The 20,798-nt window shown below is 46.0% G+C and overlaps 1 protein-coding gene across 1 annotated transcript in view; it reads left to right on the plus strand.

Moving 5' to 3' along the window:
- LOC126262652 (integrin alpha-PS3-like) overlaps positions 1 to 20,798 on the plus strand; it is a 440,796-nt gene that overhangs the window by 168,641 nt on the left and 251,357 nt on the right. Inside the window, exon 12 of the mRNA XM_049959421.1 lies at positions 13,723 to 13,893. Within this exon, the coding sequence (XP_049815378.1) occupies positions 13,723 to 13,893 (171 nt within the window). The remainder of the gene's footprint in view (positions 1 to 13,722; positions 13,894 to 20,798) is intronic.

Consider the following 20,798-nt stretch of genomic DNA (forward strand, 5'->3'; position numbering starts at 1 on the left):
ACACAACTGCGTGCGGATTCTCGTCAGCCCACACATGTTGATTGTGAAAATTTACAATTTGATCACGTTGGAATGAAGCCTCATCCGTAACGAGAACATTTGCACTGAAATGAGGATTGACACATTGTTGGATGAACCATTCGCAGAAGTGTACCCGTGGAGGCCAATCAGCTGCTGATAGTGCCTGCACACGCTGTACATGGTACGGAAACAACTGGTTCTCCCGTAGCACTCTGCATACAGTGACGTGGTCAACGTTACCTTGTACAGCAGCAACTTCTCTGACGCTGACATTAGGGTTATCGTCAACTGCACGAAGAATTGCCTCGTCCATTGCAGGTGTCCTCGTCGTTCTAGGTCTTCCCCAGTCGCGAGTCATAGGCTGGAATGTTCCGTGCTCCCTAAGACGCCGATCAATTGCTTCGGACGTCTTCCTGTCGGGACACCTTCGTTCTGGAAATCTGTCTCGATACAAACGTACCGCGCCACGGCTATTGCCCCGTGCTAACCCATACATCAAATGGGCATCTGCCAACTCCGCATTTGTAAACATTGCACTGACTGCAAAACCACGTTCGTGATGAACACTAACCTGTTGATGCTACGTACTGATGTGCTTGATGCTAGGACTGTAGAGCAATAAGTCGCATGTCAACACAAGCACCGAAATCAACATTACCTTCCTTCAATTGGGCCAACTGGCGGTGAATCGAGGACGTACAGTACATACTGACGAAACTAAAATGAGCTCTAACATGGAAATTAAGCGTTTCCGGACACATGTCCACATAACATCTTTTCTTTATTTGTGTGTGAGAAATGTTTTCTGAAAGTTTGGCCGTACCTTTTTGTAACACCCTGTATATCATTTACGCATCATTTTATCAATTTGTCCGCCACGATAGCTGAGTGGTCAGCGCGACGGACTGTCACGCCAAGGAGCCCGGGTTCGATTCCCGGCTGGCTCAGAGATTTCCTCGGCTCAGAGACTGGGTGTTGTGTTGTCCTCATTATCATTTCATCATCACCAGTGGAAGGCAACGGGAAACCACCACTGGAATCACTCTCCTAGACGCTCATGCGGTGGACCTCCCTGACGAGGCTTCTCCCATGACAAGACCTGCCGCAAGACAGAACACAAAGATTTTTATGCAAATTTAGATTTTAGAAATGCAATACAGCCTGGTTTGATGGCGCTTAAGATGGCAGCCTTGTGGTTTCTTCGTACAATTATTAACGGTCATCAGAACGGCCTAAAAAACTAAGCTCTTCCCGAACAGAACATGAAGGCCCAACGGTGCAGACCGGCCACCGTGTCATCCTCAGTCCATAGGCGTCACTGGATGCGGATTTTAGAAATGCAGTATAGCCTGGTTTGATGGGGCTTAAGATGACGGCCTTGTGGTTTCTTCGTACGGTCATCAGAACGGCCTAAAAAAACTAAGCTCCTCCCGAACAGAACATGAAGGCCCAACGGTGCAGACCGGCCGTCTTGTCATCGTCAGTCCATAGGCGTCACTGGATGCGGGTATGGAGGGGCATGTGGTCACCACACCGCTCTCCCGGCAGTATGTCAGTTTCCGAGACCGATCAAACCAGTCTACCTTACATTTACAAAATCTGAATTTCCACAACTACAAATTAATGTCACTTTGCCACCGTATCACACTGTCATGCAAAGTAGTAGGTAATTGGATGATATGTACTGGAACGCACATGATCGGGAGTAGGATGCATGCATATCATAATTCTGTTCATTTCACTTAGGAGACGAAGGGGAGCTTTTGGGCTATTAGGAGGCCAACCGCTTACAATAGCAGCGAAATATGAGAAGTGGGGGGGGGGGGGGGGGTGTCATCTGGTCACTCGGAATTGCGGACGACTCCCGACCTGTGACAGGTGACTTTCTCTCTTGAAGTTGGGCCTTAACAGCGACAAAAGCTCACTATTTTTGCAATGGCTGGAGGCAGTTTTTTCACGAAAGCCTCATGTTTTGGGCAGGAACACACCAGCTCAGCACCACAGCTGTGCTATTCTTTGGGACGTTTCAGAGAAACGGTCGCCGAACTCCACGGGACAGCCAACAGAACGGCACCACACGAAGCACCCCAATTGTCATAGTCTGTTGGTGCCAGTCTCCAGAAAACTTCCCACAAAAAGCCCTGGCAGAGACTAGGAAAGGTTGCTCGACTGTTACATCACCACACGTTTGCCGTCACCGTCGGGATTCGGCGGAAGGAATGGTATTGGCGCCTAGTTTGATGGAGTACGGTAGTGGGAGTCTAGACGAATTGTTGTAAGGCCCTGCGGTGGCCGAGCGTTTCTAGGCGCTTCAGTCCGGAACCATGCGGCTGCTACGGTCGCAGCTTCGAATCCTGCCTCGGGCATGGATGTGTGTGATGTCCTTAGATTAGTTAGGTTTACGTAGTTCTAAGTCTAGGGCACTTATGACCTCAGATGTTAAGTCCCATAGAGATTAGAGCCATTTTTTGTTGTAAGGCCACAACCAGCGAAAGTCTTTTTGTCGGCGGCGACTGGCCAAAATCTTGCACAAGCCGAGCGGTCGCTCTCCGGGCACGGGGCGGAAGAGAATTTGGGGATTTGATTCCTGGCCGCCGCAGGAGTCGTTCGCGTACTTTGCCGCCCTTGCTGGAGAGTAATTTAATCCTAGTTTCACCTGTCCGTCCACCTGGACAAACACTTGGTTTTTCCTCGCTCGCGCTTCTATTTGTCTCTAAGGCCGAGCCCATTTACATGCAGCGGAGCCGACCACGAGTAGCAGCCGTTATCAGCTCGCTGCCTTGCACCATACCGTCGGAAATATATGCAGCTCCGGCCTCAAGGAGTTTCAGTTGATATTTCAGCCGCCCGAAATTGGAACTGAGTTTTCACAGCAGCGGCATTTGTGAAACCACTTTGCCTTCTTAGGTGAGGTTGAGGTTGTTGTGGAGGAGGAGACCAGACTGCGAGGTCATCGGTCTCATCGGATTGGGGAAGGACGGGGAAGGAAGTCGGCCGTGCCCTTTCAAAGGAGCAATCCAGGCGTTTGCCTGGAGCGATTTAGGGAAACCACGGAAAACCTAAATCAGGATGGCCGGACGCGAGATTGAACCGTCGTCCTCCCGAATGCGAGTCCAGTGTGCTAACCACAACGCCACCTCGCTCGGTTTCTTAGGTGATATTGTGGGAATGCATCCTATCACGCACTTGTTTATTGTTACTATAAATTTCACCTGTTGCCTTTGCTCCACCCTCCCTCACCCCCTTCTCGTAGGAGAGAAGCATACTAGATCCCATGCAGTGCTGTTTGTACTAGTTTCTTCCTAACAGCTCTGTCAGATGAGTACTATTTACATGTTTGGTTTACATTCCCAGACATGATTGTTCCTTGTACAAATTCATGATCAGTTTTGTGTTCCATTGAAAGAAAATAAACGTAATTGTAATTTTTAGGATGGTATTTATCTGTTAAATAGTCACAATCACCAGAATCCTTTTCCATCACGTTTTTGAAGAGGAACTTTGATAAATTATTTTAATGAATAAAGCATATGAGAAGCTACTCACCCCACGTAGGATTTATATCAGGGCTATTATAAGATTGTGGTACATACGTTGTGCAGATTCGGTATAAACCCAGTTGGATGTGTTTCGCATAACATCGGGATTCTGCTCCCTAACCTGCATATCAATTAAGGGTTCCAGAATAGCAAACACATGGCAAGTTTTCAACATATACCGCCGGAAAGAAAAGTAGTAGACCCTTTTAGAAGTTTCCAGTTCACTCAAGCTTTGTTGTTGCATCAGTGCATATAGAGTACATGACAGTATTACAATTTTCATTTACAGATCAGCAGTACACGCGGTTCTGATGTACAAGGTATCGACCTATGCTGAAACACTCATACCAGTACGTGTCGTAGCCTCCACAGGCGGCAATGCAGGCGATGACTCTGGCGTCCAGTTGATCGTACAGGTAGCGAATACTGTCCTGAGATGCGTTGAGCTATGCCTGAACGACCTGTCCACGTAGTTCTGTAAAAGTTGTTGCTTGACGAGTTGCACGAGTCACTTCTCGTACCATCACGTCCCACACGTGCTCGATTTGAGACATGTCAGGAGATAGTGTTGGCCAGGGAAGTTGCTACACGTCTTGCTGAGCACATTGAGTTCCATGGGCCATGTGTGAGCGAACATTATCCTGTTGGAACAACACATCACCTTCCTCTTCCAAAAACAACAAAAGAATATGCCTAACAACATTCTGCGTGAAGTGTCGGCAGAAGTGCCAACACCGTGTTGTTTGCGGATGCCGAAATGCACGCTATAAGCTCACGCAGGATGGCGTGAGGTCTGAAACAGGATACGTAATGAATGCTATAAAGAAAAGTACGTAGCTTCTGGAATACTTAACTTTAATCCACAATTGGTGAACATTGGTCTTGTTACTGTACATGCTCCATTAGATACATAGCAAAGGATAAATGGCGCCTTGCTAGGTCGTAGCAATTGACTTAGCTGAAGGCTATGCTAACTATCGTCTCGGCAAATGAGAGCGTAATTCTCAGTGAACCTTTCCTAGCAACGTCGGCTGTACAACTGGGGCGAGTGCTAGTAAGTCTCTCTAGACCTGCCGTGTGGCGGCGCTCGGTCTGCAATTACTGACAGTGGCGACACGCGGGTCCGACATGTACTAATGGACCGCGGCCGATTTAAAGGCTACCACCTAGCAAGTGTGGTGTCTTGCGGTGACACCACACTGCGCATACCAACCGTTGGTTAGCGTTCCCTCCAGAAACACAAAAGGTGAACGTGGGTTTTAGCTTGTCACACCTCAGACCGTAAGGCGTGGTGCAGGGCCAATGTGTCTTGGACGAATGCACTCTACGAGACAGCGCTCACCAGGTCAGTGTCGTACGTGCAAATGACCATCACCTGCGTGTAGGCAGAACCTGCCTCCATCGCTGGAGACCGTGGTTCGCCATCCCAAGTGATCCTCCGATGGCACCTGTCGAGCCATGCACGTCGATGCTTTGCCGTGAGTGTAAGACAGGTTAGAGGTGAGTGTGCCCGTAGTCCCGCTGCTAATAACTGGTTCGCAAGTGTTGACACGTCTGGGCTCACAGGCCCTGTTATCTGTGTTGTGGTAGCCGTACAACCTGCCACTGCTACCCTTAAAATACAATCATCCTGATAGGCGTCTGTGCTACGTGGACATCCAGAACCTCATCTAAAGGTGTAAGAATGTTCACGTGACCACTGGTACAAGCATCTTTACACAACTAACGCAGCGCGTCCAACTTGTAAGTCAGTTCTTGAAAGGACCTTCCTGCCACGGTCTGACCTCTTTAAAACTCGAAGAATAGCTCAGTTGACTGTAGAAAGCACAAGTGCGTCTTTGTGTCATGGTTGCATGCTTGCTTTCACACATTTGCACCAGACTGAGCCTTCTGGCTGTGAGAATTCTCTATTAATGAGTAGACACAGATGGGGCTCTGGTAGCTATCCGTTGGCGAACAACGTTGAATCCATTATCAGTATATTTACTATCCTCCCCAAGTGGCACATGCCATCATGCGATCAAAATTGACGTCGTCTTTCCAGCTGTACTAGTTTTTGTTTCCGGCAGTGTACATATTTTTCTTGCGGTTCTTGATTCCTGCGTCTATCGCTACTCTGCCAGGAAAACACGACGCTCTCAAGGACAAACTCATTTTATTCGCAAGTGAGGTGTCAGAGAAGTATATGATAACAAATTCAGACCAAATGAAACAAACATGTCACAGGAAACGGTGCCCAAACAGTAGTATAATTACACATTGTACCCTCCTCTGGCGGCAATGCAGGCGTGTATTATCGCATGCAAACGATAGTAAAGGTACTGAATGACATCCTGCGATAAATTTTCCAAAGCATTCTGCACCTTTTGTCGCAATTCGGCAATGCTTCTTGCAGGCCCTGGAGAACGAGTAAGTTCCCGCTTCATCGTGTCCCATACGTGTTCAGTTGGCGGGTGATCTAGCGATCTTGCCGACCAGGACAGTTGCTGTGGTTCACGAAGACCACGCTGTTTTGCAGCGGTCGTATATGGACGTGCATTGTCCTCATGAAGAAGCACATAACTTCCCTGTAGAACAAATGGCAGTAGCGCGGGGATAACAGTCTGTGCAATGTAGCGGGTTACTTTACATTATACATGACAGTGACCTGTAACTTACGGCCCCACGCCATGACACCTAGGTTACCTATAATACCAATGAGTCAACCAATTCATACAAATACCTGGACGCAACACTTTGTAGGGATATGAAATGGAATGATCACATAGGTTCAGTCGTGGGTAAGTCAGGTGGTAGACTTCCGTTTATTGGTAGATTACCAGTCTCTACAAAAAGAGACTGCTTACAAATCACTTGTGCGACTCATCCTAGAATATTGCTCAAGTGAGTGTGACCCATACCAGATAGGACTAACCGGAGGTACTGAACGTATACAGAGAAGGCAGCACGAATGGTGACAGGTTTGTTTAATCCGTGGGAGAGTGTCACAGAGATACTGAAGGAACTGAACTGGCAGACTCTTGAAGACAGGTATAAACTATCCCGAGAAATTCTTTTAACAAAGTTTCAGGAACCAGCTTCAAATGATTACTATGAGGGCATACAACAACGCCCTACGTATCGCTCACATAGGTATCGGGAGCATAATTACTGCACGCATAGAGGCATTCAAATAATCATTCTTCTCGCGCTCCATACGTGAGTGCAACAGGAAGAAACCCTAATTACTGGTACAGTGGGATTTACCCTCTGCCATGCACCTCACGGTGATTTGCAGAGTATAGATGTAGATGTATATGAGATCTCTATGTCATGGGCGAAAGCACTCTGGAATAGACAGATCACCAGATCTACGTCATATACGTGTAGGTGCGTCACACATACAGACAGGACCTACTCTCATCACTGAAGGCAACAGGGTGCTATTCCACTTCCCAGTGGAATCTTTCACAACAACAGATTAGCCATGCTTGGCGGTGCCGTCGTGTCATCGGTATCCTGGCCACATTCATACGTTGTCCAACTCCTACTGAACCAGACGGTTCCCACTGGTCTTTGGTGAGACAGCAGTTCCAAGTTGCGCCATACTGAATTCCTGGATGGGGTTTGGTAGACCGCCACAGCCCGCACAATGCATCGACGTTCACGTGCGTCTGTACTACGCGGACGTCCAGAACCTAACCTACAAATAAGGAAATGTTCTAAAGACCATTGTTGAAAGTACCGACACACCACCGATACACTGTGCTCAACATGTACAGCAGTTCCCCGATACGTTCGTGCAGCCTCTACCACGCCCACAATGTGACCTCGTTCTGAGGCTATGCAACATGAGTACGTACTCGTCGGTGGGGCATGTTTGTACCCTACAATGAATGTTGTAAACACTATTCATCTCTAAACTCTGCACAGTTAATGCCTGGAGAGTCAAAACAGACGGTGCACAGGCATGCCTCCTGAGCGCCATCTCATCGCCGATGACCGTCACAAGCAAGTCACAACACAGCAGTCATTCAATACGCACATATTATACCCTGGTGCCACGAACACAGTCTCTGGGGATGTTGTATATTTTTCCGGCAGTGTACGTACATACTACACAATCCACTGAACCTGATCCACTTGCATATGGAACGAAAGAACAACGACATGTAACATATCTTTTCGTGATTGCTCATAGGTTCATTAATGTAATCGTCTCTGTCAGTCCATGTGCAGCCGGAAGAGCTCTTGTTCGGACTGAAAAAGGTAGGTTGGACATTCCCTGATTCTCCTAAATGGATTGCAGCCGGTGCCTCCGTGGCTCACAGAGAGAGTAATTTCCCCATGGAAATGGGGACGTTCAGTAAGTAATGCAAAAAAAATTTTCTCTGCCAGTTTCGGCTGAAAACATGCGGAATTTGTTGTGGGGCATAGTGAAATATTAACACTTCAGCCCCCGTAGTCTCATGAAGTTCTGACCGGTGGCGGCGCTGTATGTAGCCTTCAAAATGGCGACTGTATCGGAGGTGCGTTCCAAGCAGAGAGGTGTCACTGAGTTTCGTTTGGCGGAAAACGGGAGCTTCACAGATATTCATAGGCGCTTGCTGAATGTTTACGGAGACCTGGCAGAGAACAAAAGCACGGTGACTCGTTGGGTGAGGCGTCTGCCATCATCCCAGCAAGGTCGCGGCAACTTATCCGATTTCTTCACGTGCCGGGCGGCCACACTCAGCTGTGACTCCTTCCATGTTGGAACGTGCCGACACTCTCATTCGAGGTAATCGAAGGATCAAAATCAAACAGCTCGCTTCACAACTGGACGTCTCTGTTGGTTGTGCTTACACACTTGTCTGCAAGTTGGAGTACTCAGAGGTGTGTACCCGCAGGGTTTCTCGCCGCCTAAACAGAAGACCATAAAGGGCAACGAAGAACTAGCAACCCTTGTAGTGGCGCAACACCACCTCTCCTCCAAGCAACAAGTTCGAGGCCACACCCTCAGCCCGAAAAGTCATGACGACGGCCTTCCGGGACTCTGAAGGGGTTATTGTTTTTGATGTCCTCCCTCATGATGCAACCATCAGTTCAGAAGTGTATTGTGCTACCCTAAGGATATTGACTTCAACGTGCTCGTCGCCACAAAAATGCTTCTCCGTGACAACGCAACGCCTTACACGTCTGCGTACCCGAGAGCAGCTCACAAAACTTCACTGGGCAGTTCTTCCTGATTCGCCCAATACCGCGGAATTTCTACTTCCATTTGTTTGGCCCAATGAAGTTTCGCAAGATTTCTGTTTGCAGAAACTATGTAATATTTATAAAGCAGATTTTTGTTCTCCAAAAATGACTTAAAGCGTGAGCATACATCATGTTCATGATTCTATAATAGGTTGACGTCAACACTAGCTGCCTATGCTTATGCACGCCTTATTTGTACTAAGTTGTGTCGAAATTACCTCAGGTATTCGAAAGTTAAGTGTACATGGCACTAGTTTTCCACTACCGTCAGTAGGGTTAAGTGCCTTAACATACACTGCTGGCCATTAAAATTCCTACACCAGGAGAAATGCAGATGATAAACGGGTATTCGTTGGACAAATATATTATACTAGAACTGACATGTGATTACATTTTCACGCCATTTGGGTGCATAGATCCTGAGAAATCAGAACCCACAACAACCACCTCTGGCCGTAATAACGGCCTTGATACGCCTGGGAATTGAGTCAAACAGCGCTTGGATGGCGTGTACCGGTACAGCTGCCAATGCAGCTTTAACACGATACCACAGTTCATCAAGAGTAGTGACTGGCGTATTGTGACGAGTCAGTTGCTCGACCACTATTGACCAGACGTTTTCAATTGGTGAGAGATCTGGAGAATGTGCTGACCAAGGCAGCAGTCGAACATTTTCTGTATCCAGAAAGGCCCGTACAGGACCTCCAACATGCCGTCGTGCATTATCCTGCTGAAACGTAGAGTTTCGCAGGGGTCGAATGAAGGGTAGAGCCACGGGTCGTAACACATCTGAAATGTAACGTCCACTGTTCAAAGTGCCGTCAATGCGAACAAGAGGTGGCCGAGACGTGTAACCAATGGCACCCCATACCATCACGCCAGGTGATACGCCAGTATGACGATGACGAATACACGCTTCCCATGTGCGTTCACCGCGATGTCGTCAAATACGTATGCGACCATCATGATGCTGTAAACAGAACCTGGATTCATCCGAAAAAATGGCGTTTAGCCATTAGTGTACTCAGGTTCGTCGTTGAGTACACTAACACAGGCGCTCCTGTCTGTGATGCAGCGTCAAGGGTAACCGCAGCCATGGTCTCCGAGCTGATAGTCCATGCTGCTGCAAACGTCGTCGAACTGTTCGTGCAGATGGTTGTTGTCTTGCAAACGTCCCCATCTGTTGACTCAGGGGTCGAGACGTGGCTGCACGATCCGTTACAGTCATGCGGAGAAGATGCCTGTCATTTCGACTGCTAGTGATGCGAGGCCTTTAGGATCCAGCACGGCGTTCCGTATTACTTTCCTGAACCCACCGATTCCATATTCTGCTAACAGTCATTGGATCTCGACCAACGCGAGCAGCAATGTCGTGATACGATAGACAGCAATCTCGATACGCTACAATCCGTCCTTTATCAAAGTCGGAAACGTAGATGGTACGCATTTCTCCTCCTTACACGAGGCATCACAACAACGTTTCACCAGGCAACGCCGATCAACTGCTGTTTGTGTATGAGAAATCGGTTGGAAACTTTCCTCATGTAAGCACGTTTTAGGTTTCGCCACCGGCGCCAACCTTGTGTTAATGCTCTGAAAAGCTAATCATTTGCATATCACAGCATCTTCTTCCTGTCGGTTAAATTTCGCGCCTGTAGCACGTCACCTTCGTGGTGTAGCAATTTTAATGGCCAGTAGTGTACATATATTTTTACCTAGGTTCAAAAATGGTTCAAATGGCTCTGAGCACTATGCGACTTAACTTCTGAGGTCATCAGTCGCCTAGAACTTAGAACTAATTAAACCTAACTAACCTAAGGACATCACACACATCCATGCCCGAGGCAGGATTCGAACCTGCGACCGTAGCGGTCACGCGGTTCCAGACTGAAGCGCCTTTAACCGCACGGCCACACCGGCCGGCTTTTACCTAGGTAATACGTCATAAGTGTACTACGTTTGCGACGGTATGGTGGAGCCATTGTTTAACAAGGCAATGTTGGTCAATACAAGGAACTTGGCTCTAAGAACTGCTTGCATGATGTTGATTCCTGCGGCCAGCAAGGTCCTTTGATCTATGCCCGACAGAACATGTGTGTCACCAGTTGTGTGCCAGCTTACCACAGAAGAGGATACAACGGATTTATGACACGTTTCCCAACCGAAACAGCGCATGCATCGAGTCCAAAGGAGGCGCAACGTCATACTAATCAGTGGGCTCATGCTGCAAAATTCTTTGTAAATTTTACTCATTTTCATAATCACTGAAATAATATCACGGACCCTCTCGACACTTGCAGTTTAATTTCATTTCCTGCTCCCCTTCTGTGTGTAAATTTGTTTACGGACAGTGTAGATTTGTGTATATCTGCACAGTGTTTTTTTGTGTCAATTTCATCTGCTACAAGGGAGCTAACAAAAATCCTAAGACTTATAAACTTGCATGCATGAACAATAGACATTAATACAGTTAAACATGGATATAGACAAACATGACAGTCGTTAAGTCACTTTCACTTGCAAGTGAGCTATGTCCAAGGCATTAGAGCTAGCATACAGTTGTAAGTATAAATACATTTAATGGTAGACGAAGTAACAAACATTAAATTAAACTATTTTCGTTCAAAGACGGGCTACGTTCAAGGAATTATAGTGGGCCAACATCAGATATTCTTCGATCCATGATGGCGGCCACAGGCGGCAGTTGCGCGTGTGATACATTGTCTGATCCTCCCCTCACTCAAAGGTTGACAGTCCACTAGCGTATCCCCACTCTCAAAAGCAACGGTTCGCGACCAGTTGGGGGACTTCCAGGTACACCAGTTCTCGTTGTCACCAGGAGACAGTTCTTCTTGCCTATAGGAGCATTCTCTGTTCTCTTTTCCACTTTTGTAGCCCCTGGGTTGTAATGTCGTCGTTGTCAGGGACTCTTATAAAACTCTTTCTGGACTTCAAACGTGACGGTGTTGGCGAGAGACCAAACAGTGGATGAGTATCAGAGATCAAAGCTCTACATCCTTCTGCTTGGACAGGTGCTTCACGCCTGATGTCATGCTGAGCTATGGCTGCTAGTACGTGTACCTGCTACACTTTAGCTGTTCTAAACCATCCAGTAATTATTAGGTACGTCTCATTCAGAGCGGTGTACACCTACCTAGCACAGCGGGAATTATGCCAGACAGGCGCTGCATATTCACCCGCAGAACAGCACAGTGCCAATCCAGAAGCGGCTGGTTGTGCACCGCACTTAGGTCCCCTTAATTTCCGTGTGATATCACCTGTGGATACCTTCATTTTGGTGTTATGGCAATGCGTTTTAAAGGTTAAGGTGTGGTCTAAGGTCACCTCAAAGTATTTTGGGTAAAAGGAATGTTCGAGTTGAGTGCCCTTCCGTGAAATATTTAGTTATTGGTTGACCTGTCTCCTTTGCAAATGGAAAGCACCGATTTTAGTAGAACAGTCGTAGTTCTTCCAATGCTACAGACAGGTAATTTTCAACACCACGGAAATCCTTTCCCTGGGTGACCAACGCGAGGTCATCCTCATACAGAAAACTTTTGATGTGAAGCGGGAATGGTTGGTTATTTGTATATACGATGGTCACTCCAAAAGAAATGCACACTATTTTTTTAAAAATCCATCTTTTATTCTACATGTTTGAAAGTTTTACAGTGTGTAGATACATCCTTTAGGAACAATTTTCATTTCCCCACATGATTTCCATCCCTCTAAACTGCCTTACGCCATCTTGGAACCAGCGCCTGTATACCTGCACGGTAAAATTCTGGACCAACCTGTTGGAGCCACTGTTTGGCACTGTGCACAAGGGAGTCATCATCTTCAAACCTTGTTCCACGATGAGAGTCTCTCAGTTTCCCAAAGAGATGATAGTCACATGGAGCCAGGTCAGGACTGTAAGGTGGGTGTTTCAGTGTTGTCCATCCGAGTTTTGTGATCGCTTCCATGGTTTTTTGACTGACATGTGGCTGTGCGTTGTCATGCAACAGCAAAACATCCTGCTTTTGCCGATGTGGTCGAATATGACTCAGTCGAGCTTGAAGTGTCTTCAGTGTCGTCACATATTCATCAGAATTTATGGTGGTTCCACTTGGCATGATGTCCACAAGCAAGAGTCCTTCAGAATCGAAAAACACTGTAACCATAACTTTTCCAGCAGAAGGTGTGGTTTTGAATTTTTTTCCTTGGGTGAATTTGCATGATGCCACTCCATTGATTGCCTCTTCGTCTCTGGTGAAAAATGATGGAGTGATGTTTCATCACCTGTCACAATTCTTCCAAGAAATTCATCTCCACCATTCTCGTACTGTTCCAAAAGTTCGCTGCATACCGTTTTTCTTGTTTCTTTGTGAGCCACTGTCAACATTCTGGGAACCCACCTGGCACATACCTTTTTTAACGTCAATACTTTCAGTGTTCTGCAAACACTTCCTTCCTCTATCCCAACGCGGCGTGACAATTAGTGCACTGTGATACGTCTGTCAGCAGTCACCAGTTCGTTAACTCTTTGCACGTTGTCTGGAGTGTTTGCAGTACGAGGCCTGCCGCTGCGAGGACAATCCTCAATATTGCCGTGCCCGCTTTCATCACGTAACCTGCTTGCCCACCGACTAACTGTACTGGAGTGACCCTCGTATGTTAAATATTATAGGGGCGAGAACACTGCCCTGAGGTAGCCTGCAGTGGTCAAATTACTGAGACAAACATAGAGATGGTTACATGTAGAGGGCACACATAAAGTGTCCAGCTTTGTTCGTGAAAGGTGTCATCACTTACATTATTCGTGCAGTTTTTGTTGACAAAAGTGCAGCGATTGTGTTTGCGGTGTGTTAGCCCATAGGCGTTTTGTGAAGCAAGTGCGTTTCCGCCACAACGACCTTGGCAAATTGGGTCTGGCTGCTGAGGCTGAAGGCGTGTGGTGTTGCAGACGTGGTGGTCGGCTCGTACATGGAGGGCCGCGCTCGGGTGTTCCTGGCGAGGCCTACCGTCTGGCTGGTGGCCTCGGTGACGGGCCCAGAGTCGCTGAGGCTGGCCGATCGCCGCACAAACATCACCGCCTGCCTCACGTACACCAGCCACAGGTTCCAGGACGATGTTGGTAAGTTGAGATGTTTTGCTGCACTCCTTCATTTGTCTTTTCCTATTTTTTTTTTCATTTCTGCATACGTACGAGGCGTGCAGAAAAAGTAATGAAACTGAAAACACTGTATGCGATCTGGCAACACTGTGCTGCTCTATGACTTCTTATGTAGACTGGTGTCCAGATGCTCAGTCTGAATTTCAGCTCCGTACATCTATCACTCGATTTTTGAGAGCACCATCAGTGAAGTTGTGTTTTACTATGTGTTACAAAAATGGAATAGCGGAATTTAGAGCAGCGTTATGACATCAAGTTTGTATTACACTTGGATAATCCGCAAGCGTGACCTTTGAAAAGTTGAAACTGTCCTGTAGGGGACATTCCTCATAAAGAGTACAAGCTTTTCTCCGGCACAAATCATTTTTGGAAGGCAGAAAATACGTTGAAGATGAACCTCGCTCGGAGACCTACTTCAAAAACCGACAAAAAAGTCGAACGTGTGCGTACTCTTGTCAGATCAGACCGACGTTTAACAATAAGGATTATGGGTGACGTGTTAAACACTTTCACTGGATATCAATTTTTGACAGAAGATTTGGACATGCGAAAGTTCGTGCCAAAATGACGCTGGAAAACATCACAACTGAGCAGAAGGACAGTCGAAGAAACGTGTGCGTTTATCTGTTTGAGAGGATTGGCAATGAACACGAATGGTTCATTTGTGTGACCACATATTTTTGAGTAAGATCCTGAGACAAAACGGCAAAGTGAGGCGTGGCACACTGAGACATCTCCTCGACCGTAAAAAGCTCGAAAGACCAAACGAAAGATGAAGACAATGCTGATTTGCTTATTTGATAGTAAGGGTATCGTGTATGAAGAATTTGTTCTTCTTGGACAGACTGTCAACCAAGTGTTTTACAAAGATTTCTTTAAAAGACTCAGGAAAAGGATGAATTTATTGAGACCGGACACTGCAGACGAGTGGATGCTGAAGAACACACTGTGTCAGACGGCCATTTCTATAACGGAATTTTTGACCTCAAAGAGCATTCCTGTTCTTCCATAGTCCCCCTACTCACCTGACCTGAGTCCTTGTGAATTTTTTCTTGTCCTGAAATTGAAAAATGTTTTAAAAGGTTTCATTTTGGGACTCTGGAGAACATTAAAAAAATGTGACTAACGAGTTAACGGGCTTATCTGTTGAAGGCTTTCAGCGCTGCTATCAAGACTGGGAACAACGATTCCGCCAGTGTGTAGCTGCCAAGGGAAACTACTTTGAATGAGACAATTTTGTCTGAAAAAAAACTTGGTAGATAAAAAATCAGTTTCATTACTTTTTTCACGAAACTTGTACTACGTGTGCCTCCTCAACAAAGTGCTCAGCTTATCTGAAAGGCGTTCAAAGGTAAATACATGTTGGCCTCTGTGAAAATGAGGATAAATTACAGGCCTTGTCGAATAGTAAAAGTAGTTTATTAATCAAGAGACTGTATGACGCGGGGAAAGGGAGCCAAAAGAAGATTACTACTGTGCGTAAAATAATGTATCCTGGGATGGTAAGCCAAATAAAAGATTCCTGTTATCTGTAAACTCTACGATCCTGGGAAGGCGAGCCGAATAACAGTATACTGTTGATTCTGGGAAGTCACTAAACGATATGCATCTTTTCTGCAATATCGTCATGCGTAACAATTACTTTCTCTGATTTCATAAGGTTCTTTAAGTACTGTTAAATTTTTTAATTGCGTATTTGATTAAATGACCCATGTAAGATCTACGTCTGATGAGGCATCTTCAGAAAGAAAATGCAACGGATAACTACTTTATCCCTTAAACCAAAGAATCCGAATATGGTACCCAACTGTACTAATAACGTTTATTAGAGCCCCAAACTAAGTAGTGATTGGTGTTATCTACGTGATTACTCTGCTATTCAGAATAAAGTGCCTGGCAGAGGGTTATGTGGGATAACAAAACAACATATGAATCAGAATAGCAATCTTGTAATCATAGAATCATTCATACATCAAGAACAAGAAATAAACATTGTTTACCACCACCAATAACTACTACGGTACCTACTGTGTATCCAGCAAAGAAATGTAGTCATTGGCTTTAGCTAGCTGCGGCACACCTGCACACCTCAAGAAACTAGTAGTCTCTCTTCCTTGCAATCGCCATCGTAAAGCCAAGAGGAAGTGTTCCACTGAATTAAAGTGATGCAGCCTCGGCGTGACTAATCGTTTTTTTCCGTGTGATTTGTTTAGTTACCCACGAATGGCACGTACGTACTAACACATCAGCACAAATTAACTACATCTCACACAACTACGCTTTACGGTACAAGAAAGGGAAGAAAAACAATGTAAGTGATATCATGACGTGTAATGTGATATCATTAGAGCTATTGTGAGACAAATGACGGAATAGTAAAATTTACTTAATGTCAATCACTTCAATATCTTCGCTAGGAATTTCGTTCCATGATTATGAAGAACTGCGCAAATAGTTACTAACCGTGACCCTGAGTCGTGACTTGGAAGCAATTTGAAGTCCACGAACTACAGGTCATTTTGGTAGAAATTTTACTCCTCGGAAGTTTCGAAAAACTGTACTTCACACTGTGTACCTCAAATATTACCAAGCGTCTGTTTCAGCGTAGAGTGAAGACCGTATTGTAGACAGTGTCACTTGAAATATGGACGTACATACAAGAAGCGCGGCAGTTAAAATGTCAGGAACTGGTAAGCTGGGCAGCTGTGGCATTTTGTGAGTCATGTAGTCCTCGCCTGTTGAGTGCTGAACTAGTGCGCAGTAGTCAGTTTTTTGAGCCTGGCAGTAGTCTGCCCGTAGCCACCGTCCCCCCTGCGGATGCTGCGAGACTCTGTGACGCAGGTCGTGACGTCCGTTGTGACGTACACCGCTCTGCCGCTGCCGCGACCCTCCACCGCCCCACATTCGGTCGCTGCGTGGTGGCCGAGCATTTTTATTTTTCCAACTAGCTCGCGCGTTAAATAACTCTGTGTCGGATACACGTCTGCTTATCTTTTTCGTTTCTGTTGAGCGTTTTCGGGATTGAAGCAGTGAAGGTATTGCGTCAGTAGAACTTTATTTATTTATTTATTTATTGTACTTGTTCTCTTATCATGTAAATCACATCTAGAGGTTCATATACTTTCAGAAAATCATCTATTATTTTCCATTCATTGGGTCTACGATAGGCTTTAGGCTATTTTATATTAAGATAGTCGAACGTCCAGGAAATACACTGACGGGAAAAAATCGCGTCTCCAAGGGGCTGTGTTACATAAACGAAAGTTGGTAGGCAAGTTTATACATCTGAAAGATGATGTGTACTCAGATTCCGGGCACTCGCATAAGAGTGGCGCTAGTAGCGCGACTATGTGGATGAAAATCACGTTTGTTTTAAATACCCGCTCTAACGGTCGTGACTGACCGTTGAGATTGGACGTTATGAGCAGATGTCTGTAAGGCGAACAATGACGCCACTATCAATACCTCATTGAGTCTACTAGAAGCTGGATGGTCCTTTTGCGATACTGCAGAACAACTTGGTAGGAATGTAGCCACAGTACATGATTTCTGCCAGAGATCGTCACGATAATATACGGTCGCAAGAAGACCGTTACCCGAACGTCCACGTGGCACTACCGAGAGGGAAGACCATCGTGTTCGGCGTATGGGTCTGGCGCATCGCACTGCATCTGCAGTAGCTACTCGAGATGCAGTTGGCACCACAGTGACGTATCGGTTACTTCAAAGACAGCTCCGAGCCAGACGTCTTTCAAGCGCGCATTCCACTGACCCCCAAACCACAGCTATTGCCGGCCAGAGTGGCCGAGCGGTTCTAGGCGCTACAGTCTGGAACCGCGCGGCTGCTACAGTCGCAGGTTGGAATCCAGCCTCGGGCATGGATGTGTGTGATGTCCTTAGGTTAGTTAGGTTTAAGTAGTTTTAAGTTCTAGGGGACTGATGACCTCAGAAGTTAAGTCCCATAGTGCTCAGAGCCATTTGAACCATTTTTTGAACCACAGCTATTTCCGAGAGCTCGTTGGAGGGCAGTGTTTAGATCTGTTGGGTTTTCTGATGAAAGCTGACTCTGCCTCGGTGCCAATGATGGCTGTGTGTCAGTTAGGATTAGGCCAGTGCTAAATGCATTGGACCTACAGCTCGAGCTATGGCTTTGAATGCGATTTCACTCGAGAGCAGGAGCACTCTCGCGGCTATTCCATGTACCCTGACCGCAAATTTGTACGGCAGTCTGGTGATTCGAACTGTTGTGCTGCCATTCATGAACAGCATTCAAGTGGGTGTTTTACAACTGGATAGTGCTCACCAACATACGGCTGTTGTAATCCAGCCGGCCGGTGTGGCCGTGCGGTTAAAGGCGCTTCAGTCTGGAACCGCGTGACCGCTACGGTCGCAGGTTCGAATCCTGCCTCCGGCATGGATGTGTGTGATGTCCTTAGGTTAGTTAGGTTTAATTAGTTCTAAGTTCTAGGCGACTGATGACCTCAGAAGTTAAGTCGCATAGTGCTCAGAGCCATTTGAACCATTTTTTTGTTGTAATCCAATATGCCACACTGACTATTGGTATGTTGCATTGGCCTATTCGATCACTAGATCTGTCTCCAAGCAAGCTCATATGGGATGTCATCGGATGACAACTCCAGAATCATCCGCAACCAGCATTCAAATGTTCAAATGTGTGTGAAATCTTATGGGACTTAACTGCTAAGGTCATCAGTCCCTACTCTTACATGCTACTTAACCTAAATTATCCTAAGGGAAAACACACACACCCATGCCCGAGGGAGGACTCGAGCCTCCGACGGGATCAGCCGCACCGTCTATGACTCGAGCCCCCAAGACCTCTCGGCTAATCCCGCGCGGCACAACCAGCATTAATCGCTCTATTATTGACCGACCAAGTGCAACAGATATGGTGCTCCATCCCAAAAACTGACATTTGGCATCTGTACAACACAATGGATGCAAGTCTGCGTGCTTGCATTCAATATTCTGGCGGTTACACCGGTTGTTAATGTACCAGCATTTCACATTTTCAATGGCTTATCTTGTGCTTACATTTACCTATGATGTTGCAAAGTTGACTACTTAAATATTTTACCTAGATAATTGTATTCCCGAAATTTCATTACTCTACACAAATTGTTTCTTTAGTGTTGCGATTTTTTCCCGTTAGAGTAGTAATGAAGTTCTAATTTGTATTTCAATCTTCTTGGCTTCATAGTTTCCTCTACTCTGATTTAGCAAATGTGATAGTTCCCTCGTATTGATCTCGAATGACTTTTTGTAGTATTTTGTACTTAGGTCCGCAATGGTAAGACATGGAACTCGTATTCGGAAGGATGGTGGTTCAAAGGCCCGTCCGCTTGCACAGATTTAGGTTTCTTTTGGGTTTCGTAAGTCGAGTAACTCCTTGTCACCGATTTTCCCCTCCAACCCCCCCCCCCCCCCAATTCCTGTCCAGGCTTGTGCTCCGTCATTGATGATCTTCTACGCGACATCGATTCCTAATCTTCCTTCCTTCAGTTTAATAACATAAGTAAAATCAGTTCTTATACATCTTCCTAAATGACTGCTGAACTAAACACATTTAGAAATACAACAAAATGTAAAAATGTAAATTACTACTTGTGACTGTGATCTTCAGTCCTAAGACTGATTTGATGCAGCTCCCCATGCTAGTCTATCCTGTGCAAGCGTCTTCATTTCTGCATAGCTTTCTGCATCCTATATCCGTTTGACCTTGCTTATTTCAGTCAAGCCTGGCCTCCCTCTACAATTTTTGTTCTTACAATGAAATGAATACCCCTAGCTGTCAACGGGGACAGTTGAAAATGTGTGCCCCGGCCGGGACTCGAACCCGGGATCTCCTGCTTACATGGCAGACGCTCTATCCTTCTGAAACACAGAGGAGAGTGCGACTGCAGTGACTTATCTCTGGCACGCCTCCTGTGAGACCCACATTCCCAACTTATTGTCCCGCACTATATTCATAGTGCCCCTGCCCATTACACTCATTACTCGCGGCTTTTTGCCGATTCCCGTAAGAGTACGGGCACTGTTTGTCCATCCGCACAGAAGAAGATGGTCAAATGGCCGGTGAGCCTTAACTATATGGTATTTGTTCTTTCGGACATGTCCGAAAGAACAGATAACTTTATCAATTTCGATTCACTCAGTATCTCATAATTAGTTATTTGTCCTACCAATCTAATCCTCATCATTCTTCTATAACACCATATTTCAAAATCTTCTATCCTCTTTGTACTCATCTCTGCCCGCTGCGTCGTATTTGTCACATAATGACATTATTATACTATATATTGTGAAACCGAAGACTCTGATGTGACTGATTATATTGTTTATTACAATAGGCCTCTTTCGGCATGATTCAAAATGGTTCAAATGGCTCTGAGCACTATGGGACTCAACTGCTGAGGTCATTAGTCCCCTAGAACTTAGAACTAGTTAAACCTAACTAACCTAAGGACATCACAAACATCCATGCCCGAGGCAGGATTCGAACCTGCGACCGTAGCGGTCTTGCGGTTCCAGACTGCAGCGCCTTTAACCGCACGGCCACTTCGGCCGGCTCTTTCGGCATGATTATCGTCTTGAGGTTCTCTGTCAGAAGTATTAGGTTGGTGCATAAGTTCATAGCGTTTTTGTTTTGAATGTTGGTATTCCGGTTGTTGTGGGTTTATTTATCGATTGTCATTTTTTATTTGTAGTTCTCTCTTGCTATTTGAGTTTATATATTATCATTTTATCATATGGAGATTGTGAGTGGAGCTGTGGACGATATAAAGTAGAGTGCCAAGTGGAGAAATGGGAACATTTCTACATCTACATCTACATCCATACTCCGC

Source organism: Schistocerca nitens, chromosome 6 (genome assembly GCF_023898315.1).
Source record: "Schistocerca nitens isolate TAMUIC-IGC-003100 chromosome 6, iqSchNite1.1, whole genome shotgun sequence".
Classification (NCBI taxonomy): Eukaryota; Metazoa; Arthropoda; class Insecta; order Orthoptera; family Acrididae; genus Schistocerca; species Schistocerca nitens.